This window comes from Bos taurus, chromosome 14, assembly GCF_002263795.3.
Source record: "Bos taurus isolate L1 Dominette 01449 registration number 42190680 breed Hereford chromosome 14, ARS-UCD2.0, whole genome shotgun sequence".
NCBI classification, from domain to species: Eukaryota; Metazoa; Chordata; class Mammalia; order Artiodactyla; family Bovidae; genus Bos; species Bos taurus.
In genome coordinates, this window is record NC_037341.1 from 40,007,405 (window position 1) to 40,020,602 (window position 13,198).

The following is a 13,198-nucleotide window of genomic DNA, read 5'->3' on the forward strand; positions in this document are numbered from 1 at the left end:
ATAAAGAGAGATTGTGACAAATCCTATAAGGACTTGAGTTTAAATAAGTGGGCAATTGATTGATATGTAGGAATACTCAGTTAGCCCTAAATTATAAGAGAAGTTTGATCTTTTAATTTCAAACAATCAAATAAAATAGAAGCTTAAATAGAGAGATGTATTAGGCACTAGTAAATTTAAGAAAAAATATTTTAGTAACAGTACTTTAAAGTACAAGACATTAAGAGGATATATTAGTAATTTATTGAAACTACCTGATATCAGGAACTTATTAAATCCTTTTGAGGTCCCATTACACTGAGGTCATAAATGATTTAAGAAGCAGAAAGAAGTGATCGCATGTTTCTGGCCCAGAGGTGCCAGGAGATACTGCTCCCTTATCATATAAAAATACCTTTAAGGTAAAACCAAACAAGGCAGAGTATAGGAGCTTTACTTTTCTTGAAAATAAAAAATTACAAATCCAACCCCATTCAGATAATTGACACTAGAGCATCCAATGCACTTCAGTCTATTACTGCCTAGAAGAAATCGTTTAAGAGAAAACACTGCAAATCAACAATGATGATGTTGCCTGGTTACTCAAAACCATTTGATAGCATGTTGAGTTGCTCAGCTTTTTAGAAGCACATTCTTTGTATCCACATAGGAAAAGGATGGAGAAGACCCCTTGCAACCATTTTTAATTGCAAAGTTGCTTCATCTGGAAACAGTCTTCTCTTTTGCAGTGTACAAAAAAGTGCAGAGGATTTTATTAAAATGTAAACTGCCAGAATAGTAATAAATGTTCAACTTGATACATTCTTCTAAATATGGATCTTGTTATGGTAAATCTGCTTTGAAGGCCTTTGAGCTGTTTTTTTAGGAGGTAGAAAACTCAAGAGTTTTTAGGCTTCTTGGACCAGGAGTCCTGGGGGGCTGCCTGGAGGCAGCCCTATCCAGGGGAGAAGATAGAGTTTTGGAATCAGACTCACTCAGTTGAAATCCAACTACCTTTTTGCCACTCTGTGCCTTTGGACAAAAATTACTTAAAACATCTAAGTTTGCTATCTCATCTCTTCCATAAAAGCAATGATTTTTCTGTGACAGATTCACTGTGAAGATTAAGGAAATGCATGTAATATGCTTAGCACCTAACAGGTTTCCAACAAGTGCTCACTTATTATTTTAAAACTTGAGTATCTTCTAGTATTTTCTCCATATTCCTGTTCTCTAAGATACTTTCTACAATGAGTCACTGAGATGAGGTAGAGGTGGGAGGGGCTTCAAAAGAAATGGGAGGGGCTAGAAGAGTTGTTGACATGTGTGGATTCTCTTTCAGAATTTGGTCTTTTTCTCCAAGTATAAAATAAGAATGGGTTAACATTCTTTTTTTTTCTTTAAAGGATGAAAGTAAAGTGGAACTCAAAATGTTACCTAAGACTACAGAAAATGTTTTTCTTTCCATTACTTTAGACCTGTTAGCTTAATATTTATTCTGTTTGGTGGTATATTCTTCATTTTATGTGCTAAACATTTTACTAAAAATAGTGATACATGATTATTTAATGTGTTAACAGATCAATGGGAGGAGTTGAGATGTGTAAATTTTATAAGCCAGTACTATCTTAGAGTATACTTGACAATTCAAATATCCACCCATTATTTTAAAAAAGTCCAGCTTCCACTGACCATGTGCCAAATGCTTCCTAAACTTACTGATAAGAATATAAAAAGCACATGGCTGCTGCAATAACCAAGTGCAGATTAGATTAGATTTATTCACAAGTCCCAGCACACTTAAACTTAGAATTCTGTTTATGTATCTAGATTGATTTAAAAAATTAAAAATTCTAGTAGATCTTTCCCTGATCATTATATTTGTATGAATTATAGGGTTTTTTTTTTTTTTTTTAAGTATTATTCCAATTTGCAAGGGCTGGGATCAAGATTGGCCATATGAGAACTTGATGATTTTTGAACTAAGATTGAATGCCTGAATGTTATCAGTTAACTTGAAGAATAAATATTATTCAAATAAGGGAAGGGAAAAAGGAATAATGAGACTGATAAGCTTATGAGTAGAAGTGGCAGGGCAAGGAAAGAGAGAGTGGTAAGGACTTTTACTCTCATAATTAAAAGTAGGAACCCTAAAAATTTAGGTTTTAAGCTTTGCCTTTGGAGATGTAACCATTAGGGTTGGTGTAAGAGAAAAGGTGGTTAGTGGTACTCAGGTCAAATGAGAAAAAAATGAACATGAGAAGTAATTACAGTATCAAAAGGAAAGTCACTTTTAGTATTAAAGATGGAGAAGCTCTATACAGTCAGCAAAAACAAGACAAGGAGCTGACTGTGGCTCAGATCATGAACTCCTTATTGCCAAATTCAAACTTAAATTGAAGAAAGTAGGGAAAAACCACTAGACCATTCAGTTCAGTTCAGTTCAGGTCAGTCACTCAGTCGTGTCCGACTCTACAACCCTATGAATTGCAGCACACCAGGCCTCCCTGTCCATCACCAACTCCTGGAGTTCACTCAAACTCATGTCCATTGAGTCGGTGATGCCATCCAGCCATCTCATCCTCTGTCAGGTATGACCTAAATCAAATCCCTTATAATTATACAGTGGAAGTAACAAATAGATTCAAGGGATTAGATCTAATAGACTGGCTGAAGAACTATGGACAGAGGTTCGTGACATTGTACAAGAGACAGTGATCAAGACCAGCCCCAAGGAAAAGAAATGTAAAAAGGGAAAATGGTTGTCTAAGGAGGCCTTACAAATTGCTCAGAAAAGAAGAGAAGCTAAAGTCAAAGGAAAAAAGGAAAGACATACCCATTTGAATGCAGAGTTCCAAAGAATAGCAAGGAGAGATAAGAAAGCCTTCCTCAGTGATCAATGAAAAAAATAGAGGAAAACAATAGAATAGGAAAGACTAGAGATCTCTTCAAGAAAATTAGAGATATCAAGGGAACATTTCATGCAAAGATGGGCACAATAAAGGACAGAAATGGTATGGACCTAACAGAAGCAGAAGATATTAAGAACAGGTGGCAAGAATACACAGAAGAACTGTACAAAAAAGATCTTCATGACCCAGATAATCACAATGGTGTGATCACTCACCTAGAGCGAGACATCCTGGAATGTGAAGTCAAGTGGGCCTTAGGAAGCATCACTACGAACAAAGCTAGTGGAGGTGATGGAATTCCAGTTGAGCTATTTCAAATCCTCAGAGATGATGCTGTGAAAGTGCTGCACTCAATATGCCAGCAAATCTGGAAAACTCATCAGTGGCCACAGGACTGGAAAATGTCAGTTTTCATTCTAATCCTAAAGAAGGCAATGCCAAAGAATGTTCAAACTATCACACAACTGCACTCATCTCAGACGCTAGCAAAGTAATCCTCAAAATTCTCCAAGCCAGATTTCAACAGCACATGAACCATGAACTTTCACATGTTCAAGCTGGTTTTAGAAAAGGCAGACGAACCAGAGATCAAATTTCCAACATACACTGGATCATTGAAAAAGCAAGAGGTCCAGAAAAATGTCTACTTTTGCTTTATTGACTACGCCAAAGACTTTGGCTGTGTGGATCACAACAAACTGGAAACTTCTTAAAGAGATAGGAATACCAGACCACGTTACCTCCTTCCTAAGAAATTTGTGTGCAGGTCAAGAAACAACAGTTAGAACTGGACATGTAACAACAGACTGGTTTCAAATCGGGAAAAGAGTACGTCAAGGCTGTATATTGTCATCCTGCTTATTTAACTTACATGCATAGTACATCCTGTGAAATGTCGAGCTGGATGAAGCACAAGCTGGAATCAAGATTGCTGGGAAAAATATCAATAACCTCAGATATGCAGATTATACCACCGTTATGGCAGAAAGCGAAGAGGAACCAAAGAGCCTCTTAATGAAAGTGAAAGAGGAGAGTGAAAAAGTTGGCTTAAAACTCAACATTCAGAAAACTAAGATCATTGCACCCAGTCCCATCATTAGATAGTAAATAGATGGGTAAACAATGGAAACAGTGAGAGTCTTTATTTTTGGGGGCTCCAAAATCACTGTAGATGGTGACTGCATCCATGAAATTAAAAGATGCTTGCTCTTTGGAAGAAAAGCTATGACCAACCTAGGCAGCATATTAAAAAGCAGAGATATTACTTTACCAAAAAGGTCCGTCTGGTCAAAGCTATGGTTTTTCCAGTTGTCATGTATGGATGTAAGAGTTGGACTATAAAGAAAGCTGAGCACCGAAGAATTGATGCTTTTGAACTGTGGTATTGGAGAAGACTCTTGAGAGTCCCTTAGACCCCAAGGAGATCCAACCAGTCAATCCTAAAGGAAATCATTCCTGAATATTCATTGGAAGGACTGATGCTGAAGCTGAAGCTCCAATACTTTGGCCACCTGATGTGAACAACTGACTCATTGGAAAAGACCCTGGTGCTGGGAAAGATTGAAGGCAGGAGGAGAAGGAGATGACAGAAGATGAGATGGTTGTATGGCATCACCGACTCGATGGACATGAGCTTGGAGAAGGCTCTGGGGGTTGGTGATGAACAGGAAATCCTGGCATGCTGCTGTCCATGGGGTTACAAAGACTTGGACATGACTGAGCGACTGAACTGAACTGACATCATTTTGGTTAAGAGAGCTTTTGTCGTTTACTGGTCCAACTCTTTGTGACCCCACAGGTTGTAGCCTGCTAGGCTTCCCTGTCCTTGGCTATCTCCTAGAGTTTGCTCAGATTCATGGACATTGAGTCGGTGATGCTATCTAACCATCTCATCCTCTGCTGCCCTCTTCTCATTTTGCCTTCAATCTTTGTCCCAGTATCAGGGTCTTTCCCAATGAGTCGGCTCTTCGCATCAGGAGGCTAAAGTATTGGAGTTTCAGATTCCTGAATAAAACTGTATGGATTCAAATCATAGCTCCACCACTTGCTTGGGGCATCCTAACACATATAAAGGGTATCAATCAGCCTCAGATACTGTAAAATGTTAGTGGTGGTGATGATGGTTGTAATATACTATACAATCTGACTGTTGATACTATAATCAATATACTATTCCTCAGAAAATGCAGTAATTACTCCTACCTTGTGTTAATAAAAATAATTTGATCCCATTTTTAAATATGTGATCATCACCAAATGGACAGAATAGAGTAAAATACTAGATGAATTGTCAGTGGTATTATTCTTAAATAGTATTAAGTAAGAAAGGTCAGGTGCTGAAGAACACCAATTAGTAATCTAATTAAATCGCCAGGAAAAGAGACAGATCGTGTTAACAGCAGTCAGATTTGTTATTACAGAGCAATTATTAAAGTGAAATATTGAAAGATGCTATGTATCATTACTAAGCTTTAAACATGTCATTTTACACAGGCAGAAAAGTATAGATTAATCAGTTCACTTGATAAGTTAAAAGCTCCTTTATTAAAATATTTATATCATTTGTATAAAGAAGGCAGCACTGTTGAGGATATAAAAAGAATTATGTGGCATACTGCACTGTGAAAGAAGTGGAAAGTGTTACTTGAACAGTCGTGTCCAACTCTTTGTGACCCTATGGACTGTAGCCTGCTAGGCTCCTCTGTCCATGGGATTCTCCAGACAAGAATACTGGAGTGGATAGCTATTCCCTTCTCCAGGGGATCTTCCTGACCCAGGGATCAAACCCAAGTCTCCCACATTACAGGCAGATTCTTTACCATCTGAGCCACCAGGGAAGCCCCAAGAATACTGGAGTGGGTAGCCATTCACTGCATTCCCTTATAAAATTATTTGCACAAGCCATTCTCTTTAGAAGTCTCCATAATTGTGAGATTAAATAAAAGATTTTGGTTTTGACATTTTATATTTTCCTTAAAGGGCTTCCCAGGTGGCTCAGTGATAAAGAATCCACCTGCCAGTGCAGGAGATGAGTTCGATCTCTGGATCAGGAAGATCTCCTGGAGGAGGAAATGGCAACTATTCCAGTATCCTTGCCTGGAAAATCCCATGGACAGAGTATGGTGGGCTGCAGTCCAAGGGGTGGCAAAGAGTCAGATGCAACAGCAGCTAAACACACACACACACACACATACACACACATTTCCTTAAATCACTATCAAATGAAAAGATTTCCATGTGGCAGCAAACTGTTTGGTTATAGTTTATATTTAAGGAATGTAAATATTTTATGAAATATCAGAGTTTTCATAGGACTAGTGAAAATTTCTTTCTTACCTACCTCCTCCCTCAACTCCCCCAAACCTCATACTCTTAGTTCGCTGGCTTTCATGAAGATAGGAAAACCTTTATAGATTCCTAAAAACTGTGGTAGTAGACATATCCAAAATTTCACAGACTTTTTTACCAGGCAGACCTGGGTTTTATTTCAAGCTCTGTCAGTTTCAAACTTGGGGACTTGGAGCAAGTGACCTTAACCTCTTTGAGCCTCTAGACTCATGATTTGTAAAATAAAGATTAATCATTGCCTCCTGATTGTATTGTGAAGGTTCACTTCAGTTCAGTCACTCAGTCATGTTCGACTCTCTGCAAACCCATGGACTACAGCACGCCAGGCCTGCCTGCCTATCACCAACTCCTGGAGTTTATTCAAACTCATGTCCATTGAGTCAGTGATGCCATCCAACCTCTCATCCTCTGTCATCCCCTTCTCCTCCCACCTTCAATATTTCCTAGCATCAGGGTCTTTTCAAATGAGTTGGCTCTTCGGATCACATGGCCAAAGTATGGGAGTTTCAGCTTCAGTCCTTTCAACATCAGTCCTTCCAATGAATATTCAGGAATGATTTCCTTTAGGATTGACTGGTTGGATCTCCTTGCAGTCCAGGGGACTCTCAAGAGTCTTCTCCAACACCACAGTTCAAAAGCATCAATTCTTCAGCGCTCAGCTTTCTTTATAGTCCAACTCTCACATCCATACGTGACTACTGGAAAAACAATAGCCTGGACTAGATGGACCTTTGTTGGCAAAATAACATCTCTGCTTTTTAATATGTTATCTTGGTTGGTCATAACTTTTCTCCCAAGGAGTAAGCATCTTTAAATTTCATGGCTGCAGTCACCATCTGCAGTGATTTTGGAGCCCCCAAAAATAAAGTCTGACACTGTTTCCCCTGTTTCTTCATCTATTTGCCATGAAGTCATGGGACCAGATACCATGATCTTAGTTTTCTGAATGTTGAGTTTTAAGCCAACTTTTTCAATCTCCTCTTTCACTTTCATCAAGAACAAAGAGGCTCTTTAGTTCCTCTTCACTTTCTGCCATAAGGGTGGTGTCATCTGCATATCTGAGGTTATTGATATTTCTCCTGGCAATCTTGATTCCAACTTGTGCTCCATCCAGCCCAGCGTTTCTCATGATGTACTCTGCATATAAGTTAAATAAGCATGGTGACAATATACAGCCTTGACATACTCCCTTTCCGATTTGGAACCAGTCTGTTGTTCTATGTCCAGTTCTAACTGTTGCTTCCTGACCTGCATACAGATTTCTCAAGAGGCAGGTCAGGTGGTCTGGTATTCCCATCTCTCTCAGAATTTTCCACAGTTTATTGTGATCCACACAGTCAAAGGCTTTGGCATAGTCAATAAAACAGAAATAGATGTTTTTCTGGAACTCCTTTGCTTTTTCCATGATCCAGCGGATGTTGGCAATTTGATCTCTGGTTCCTCTGTCTTTTCTAAATCCAGCTTGAACATCTGGAAGCTCATGGTCACATATTGTTGAAGCCTGGCTTGGAGAATTTTAAGGATTACTTTACTAGCGCGTGAGATGAGTGCAATTGTGTGGAAGTTTGAGCATTCTTTGGCATTGCCTTTCTTGGGGATTGGAATGAAAACTGACCTTTTCCAGTCCTGTGGCCATTTCTGAGTTTTCCAAATTGCTGGCATATTGAGTGCAGCACTTTCACAGCATCATTGAGGATTTGAAGTAGCTCAACTGGAATTCCATCACCTTCACTAGCTTACATGAAGGTTACATGACTGCTTTTACACAAATAGTTTACCACAGTACCTGGCAGAGATGGAAACTTAATGTTTGTCATTGTGTTCTTTTTATTATCATAAATCTTTGAAAAGTAGCAATCCTTTGAAAAAATTTACTTAGATACTGTTTCTTGTTGTTCAGTCACTACTGATGTCTATTTGAACAAATCTGTTTGATACACTTCAGTGTGTATGTGTGTGCAATGGTAAGATTATTTGATAAAATAGGATTGTTTTTCGCTAGAAAAGAGGGGAAGAAATGATTTTAAACACAATATTTATATGTATATATGGTGGTGATGGTTTAGTTACTCAGTCGTGTCCGACTCTTTGGGACCCCAAGGACTATAGCCTGCCAGGCTCCCCTGTGCATGGGATTTCCCAGGCAGGAATATTTGAGGGGTTGCCATTTCCTTCTCCATATGTATATATAAGATGACTTACTTGTTTTTGGTATATTTGAGAAAGTTTTGAATTTATAGAGTCCTAAGGCTCCTGGGAAGCTTTCGTAAAATACTCATCTTGAATTTCATCTATTTCAGGACATAGGGTGTAGTTTAATATTTTGAATAAAGGTGTCCTAGGTGATGCAAAGAGCCAACTCATTGGAAAAGACCCTAAAGCTGGGAAACACTGGGGGCGGGAGGAGAAGGGGCAACGGAGGATGAGATGCTTGGATGGCATCACGGACTCAATGGAGGTGAGTTTGAGCAAACTCTGGGATATAGTGAAGGACAGGGAAGCCTGGCTTGCTGCAGTCCATGAGGTCACAAAGAGTCAGACATGACTTAACGACTGAACAACAAGGTGACTTTCATATTCTTCACTCTCTCCTTGATTGAGAATATGTGAAAATGAAATTTCTTAAGGAACTCACAATTTATTGAGTAAACAGACATAGATCACATAATGCAATGCAATGCATCAGAAGTGCTGAGATGTATAAAGGCTAATTGTTACACAAGCAAAGAGGAAGTAACCCTTGCTTTGGGTTTTGAGGGATGAATGAGAGTTGAACAGAAGAACAAAAAAACATTCAAAAAATAAAACAAACAATATTGATCAAGGTATAACGAAGTGAGAAGTTGCCAGGAGGAAAAAGTGGGCTTCTTGAGTGGTCTATTGATTATAGACATCAATGCTGTGATCTATTTGGAAGTTATTCCTCAATTTATAAGCAAAAACTGATGACAAATTCTTTTTTCTCAAGACTAACTTAAGATATAGTTACAAGATATTTTTAATGAGGTGTTCTAATGAGGTGGATGAAACTGGAGCCTATTATACAGAGTGAAGTAAGCCAGAAGGAAAAACATCAATACAGTATACTAACGCATATATATGGAATTTAGAAAGATGGTAACAATAACCCAGTGTACTAGACAGCAAAAGAGACACTGATGTATAGAACAGTCTTATGGACTCTGTGGGAGAGGGAGAGGGTGGGATGATTTGGGAGAATGGCATTGAAACATGTAAAATATCATGTAAGAAACGAGTTGCCAGTCCAGGTTTGATGCACGATACTGGATGCTTGGGGCTAGTGCACTGGGACGACCCAGAGGGATGGTATGGGGAGGGAGGAGGGAGGAGGGTTCAGGATGGGGAACACATGTATACCTGTGGCGGATTCATCTTGATATTTGGCAAAACTAATACAATTATGTAAAGTTTAAAAATAAAATAAAATTTAAAAAATTAAAAAAAAAGATATAGTTACAAGATAATTGTTTTTTTGTTGTTGTTATTATTCTTGGGAATGGGTACTATGTATTTATTATGATTGTATTGTTTTTAAACAGTTTACCAACAAAGGCCAAAGATTTTGTATGTAGCAGGAGAAACAATTAGTGAATGTAATAATAGTGCTTTGGTGTGCACTTCTATTTTTAAGGTTCATTATTTGTTTAATTCAAACCTTCAGAATCAACCACAGATGCTATTGCCTAGAAATATTAGATAAACTTGAGTCTCTTTGGCAGTGTAAGAATTGTATAACAACTTTTTTATCCTCTCAATAATATATGAGCTTTTCTTACTTTGAAGTCCATATCACATTTTACCTTTATTTGTGTTATTTTCTCTTACAGTTGCTGATTATTTATGTAATTATTTCTGCATTTTACAAATGAGGAAATCAGGGCTTAGAGAGGTTAAGTAATATACTTAAGGGTTCCCTTACCTGGAAAGTGCTAGAACTCTGATTTTTACTCAAGCAATTCTGTTTTCGTGAAAGATAGTTCTTGAGATATTATGAGAGATTAGACTGGAAAGACATGGAATTCCAGGCAGGGAAATTGTTGTGGAGGCTACTGAAATGATCAGGAGAGATACAATGACAGAGAAATAGAGAAACAGACATGAAAGGTACATTGTAAAATGAAATGAATAGCAAGTGTTGAATTGCTGTAGAGAAAAAATAAGGTGTTGAAGGTGATTCCTTAAGTCTTGTTTATCATAGATTCTCCTACAACAGGGAACTCGAAGAGCAGAGTTAGATGGAACTTAGGACTTGGGCATGAATTTAGCAAACCAGGATGTTGTCAACACTTCTGCTCTGGGGCTCACATAATAGATCAGAATAAAGATGTGACTTCATTGATGACTTGAACTTATTCTTCAGTTTTCTTCAAGTACTTGTTTTCTGTTTTGGTCTCTCACATCATCTCTCCTATATTGTGTTAGTTGCTCAATTGTGTCCAACTCTTTGCGACCCCATGGACTGTAGCCGGCCAGGCCCCTCTGACCTCAGGCAAGAATACTGGAGTGGGTTCCCATGCCCTTTTCCAAGGGATTGTCTAGACTCAGGGATTGAACCCAGATCTTCTGCATTGCAGGAAGATTCTTTCCCATATGAGCTACCAGTGAATTGTATATTGAGGGGTTTTCTTTATTTTTTTGACACAGAAATAAAACTATGCTCCCAGTTTTATGCAATATGCCATTGTCATTATAACATGTAGGCTTGGCCAGATAACCAAGTGCAAAAAATCTGAATGAGCCTTTCCTGTTTCCATATTTTATTCTCTATGATTGTATTTGTTGTGTGTGGCTGATCATGAGAATGAGATCTAGGCTTACTATTCTTTGGACTCATTTGGGCAGCCACTAGGGTGTAAGGTGTGCCAGCAAATTCTACCTGGTGCTTATCTCTTTGAAAGTCAAATTTTGGTTCTGTGGTATTGACTGACACCACAGAGCTGACCATGGTGTGCTGACTACCTTTCATTCTGATGTCCTCTGCAGAAACTGCCTCTTTGGGAGCCAGGACCTGTGAGGATGATCTTACAGAGCAGCAGTTGAGAGCAACCTCAGGTAATTTGTCTTATTCTTGTCTGTCTTAAATGAATTACATTTGTTACTTTCATAATCTATGAAATAAACTCTCTGGAACTGCCCTAGCTAGAACTGATCAAATCACACAAAAAATTTAAATCCTATATAGAATATATCAATTTAATATAAAAATTAAATATAGTCAAATTTGGATGCATATGTAAAGGAAATTCCCAGAGAACAAGTAACTTCTGCTGGATAATTTCTCACATCTACATTTATACAGAGTGAAATTTTTTACATAAATGGATGGTTTTATACAATGTGAAAGTCAATAAGCTGGGTATTGTTTCTGCCCCAAGTCAAACAACCTGGATGCTGGAGTTAGTTTTGGTAATGAGTTGATTGGATTTTTACAACTGTGTCAACACAATCACTGGCTCCTATGATTTGCATGCTTATGTGTGTGTTAAAAAATGGAGGTGAGGCCTTTTTAGCTGCATTATATTCACATAGTTTAAGAGGAATTTCATCCATGTTGCTATAATACACCTCACTTATTTCCGCTATAAAATGATCCCAGTTTCCAGATTTATACAATTGGAATAATAATGTCAATACAGAACAAAATATGATTATAAAAAGTCCCTCACATTTATAATGGGGTTTTGAAATATGTTTTAAAATTTCAAGTGAAACTATCCCTCCAATATAAAGTCAGAACTTCCCTCTTTAAAAATTCTTAAAAGTAAAGTTTACCTTCACCTATGCCTATCTCACGCGAAGAGTTGACTCATTGGAAAAGAAGACCCTGATGCTGGGAGGGATTGGGGGCAGGAGGAGAAGGGGACAACAGAGGATGAAATGGCTGGATGGCATCACCGACTTGATGCACATGAGTTTGGGTGAACTCCGGGAGTTGGTGATAGACAGGGCGGCCTGGCGTGCTGTGATTCATGGGGTCACAAAGAGTCGGACATGACTGAGCGACTGAACTGAACTGAACTGAATGCCTATCTCATGAATACTTTTTTATTTATAAATCATTATTTATTTTTCATCTTATGTTACTTTTCCATAGAAAATCAGAATATATTTAAAATAAATTAGCATAAACTCAGTTTATCTTCCTCACTTCAAGCCAATAAAAAAATTGCATTAATGACTAGGTTGAAAATAATAGGGCAAAAATCAAAACTATGAGAAATATATCAAATTAAAAAGAGACCACTACCTGTCAATATATTTGTTTTATAAACAAAGACATCAAAATTTATATCTTCAACCTTTCTGAGAAGTTTTATATTTAGACACTCCCATGCCTTCTGGATAGTTTCATGGAGATGTTCTACATAGAAATCAAATATAACAAATTCCAAATTGAGCTCTTCTCTGCAAACCATTTCTTCTCCTCTTTGATCTTAATTGATTATATCATACCATAGTCCTCATTACCCCAAGTAAGAAAACTCAGAATCATCAATTTACTCAAAATTGGTGGGAACTGTGGGGCATAAGTTTTGAGTAAGGCTGATTAGTTCTCTCATTTTTTAGATGTTTCATGCATATGTGCCAAGTCACTTCAGCCATGTCTGACTCTGCAACCTTATGGACTTGTAGCCCTCTAAGCTTCTCTGTCCATGAGATTCTCTAGGCAAGAATACTGGAGTGGGTTGCCATTCCCTTCTCCAGGAGATCTTCCCAACCCAGAGATGGAACCCAAGTCTCTTATGTCTCCTGCATTGGCAGACAAGTTCTTTATCACTAGGGCCACTGGGAAGCCCTTTTAGATGTTATTTCTATACAAATTAGTTATTTTCAGATTTCAACAAATATGGAGGAAGTAGAGCAGAGGTTTTCAAAGTGTGGACTCCTTACAGACAGCATCAGCACGATACAGGAACTGGAAAGAATGCAGATTCTTA

General features: G+C 38.0%; 1 protein-coding gene across 4 annotated transcripts in view; it reads left to right on the forward strand.

The window, feature by feature from the left end:
• ZFHX4 (zinc finger homeobox 4) overlaps nucleotides 1-13,198 on the forward strand; it is a 205,401-nt gene that overhangs the window by 158,654 nt on the left and 33,549 nt on the right. For all 4 annotated transcript variants that reach the window (XM_005215522.5, XM_010812071.4, XM_025001711.2 and 1 more), the window contains 1 exon segment: nucleotides 11,244-11,312. In XM_005215522.5, coding sequence (XP_005215579.1) covers nucleotides 11,244-11,312 — 69 coding nt within the window.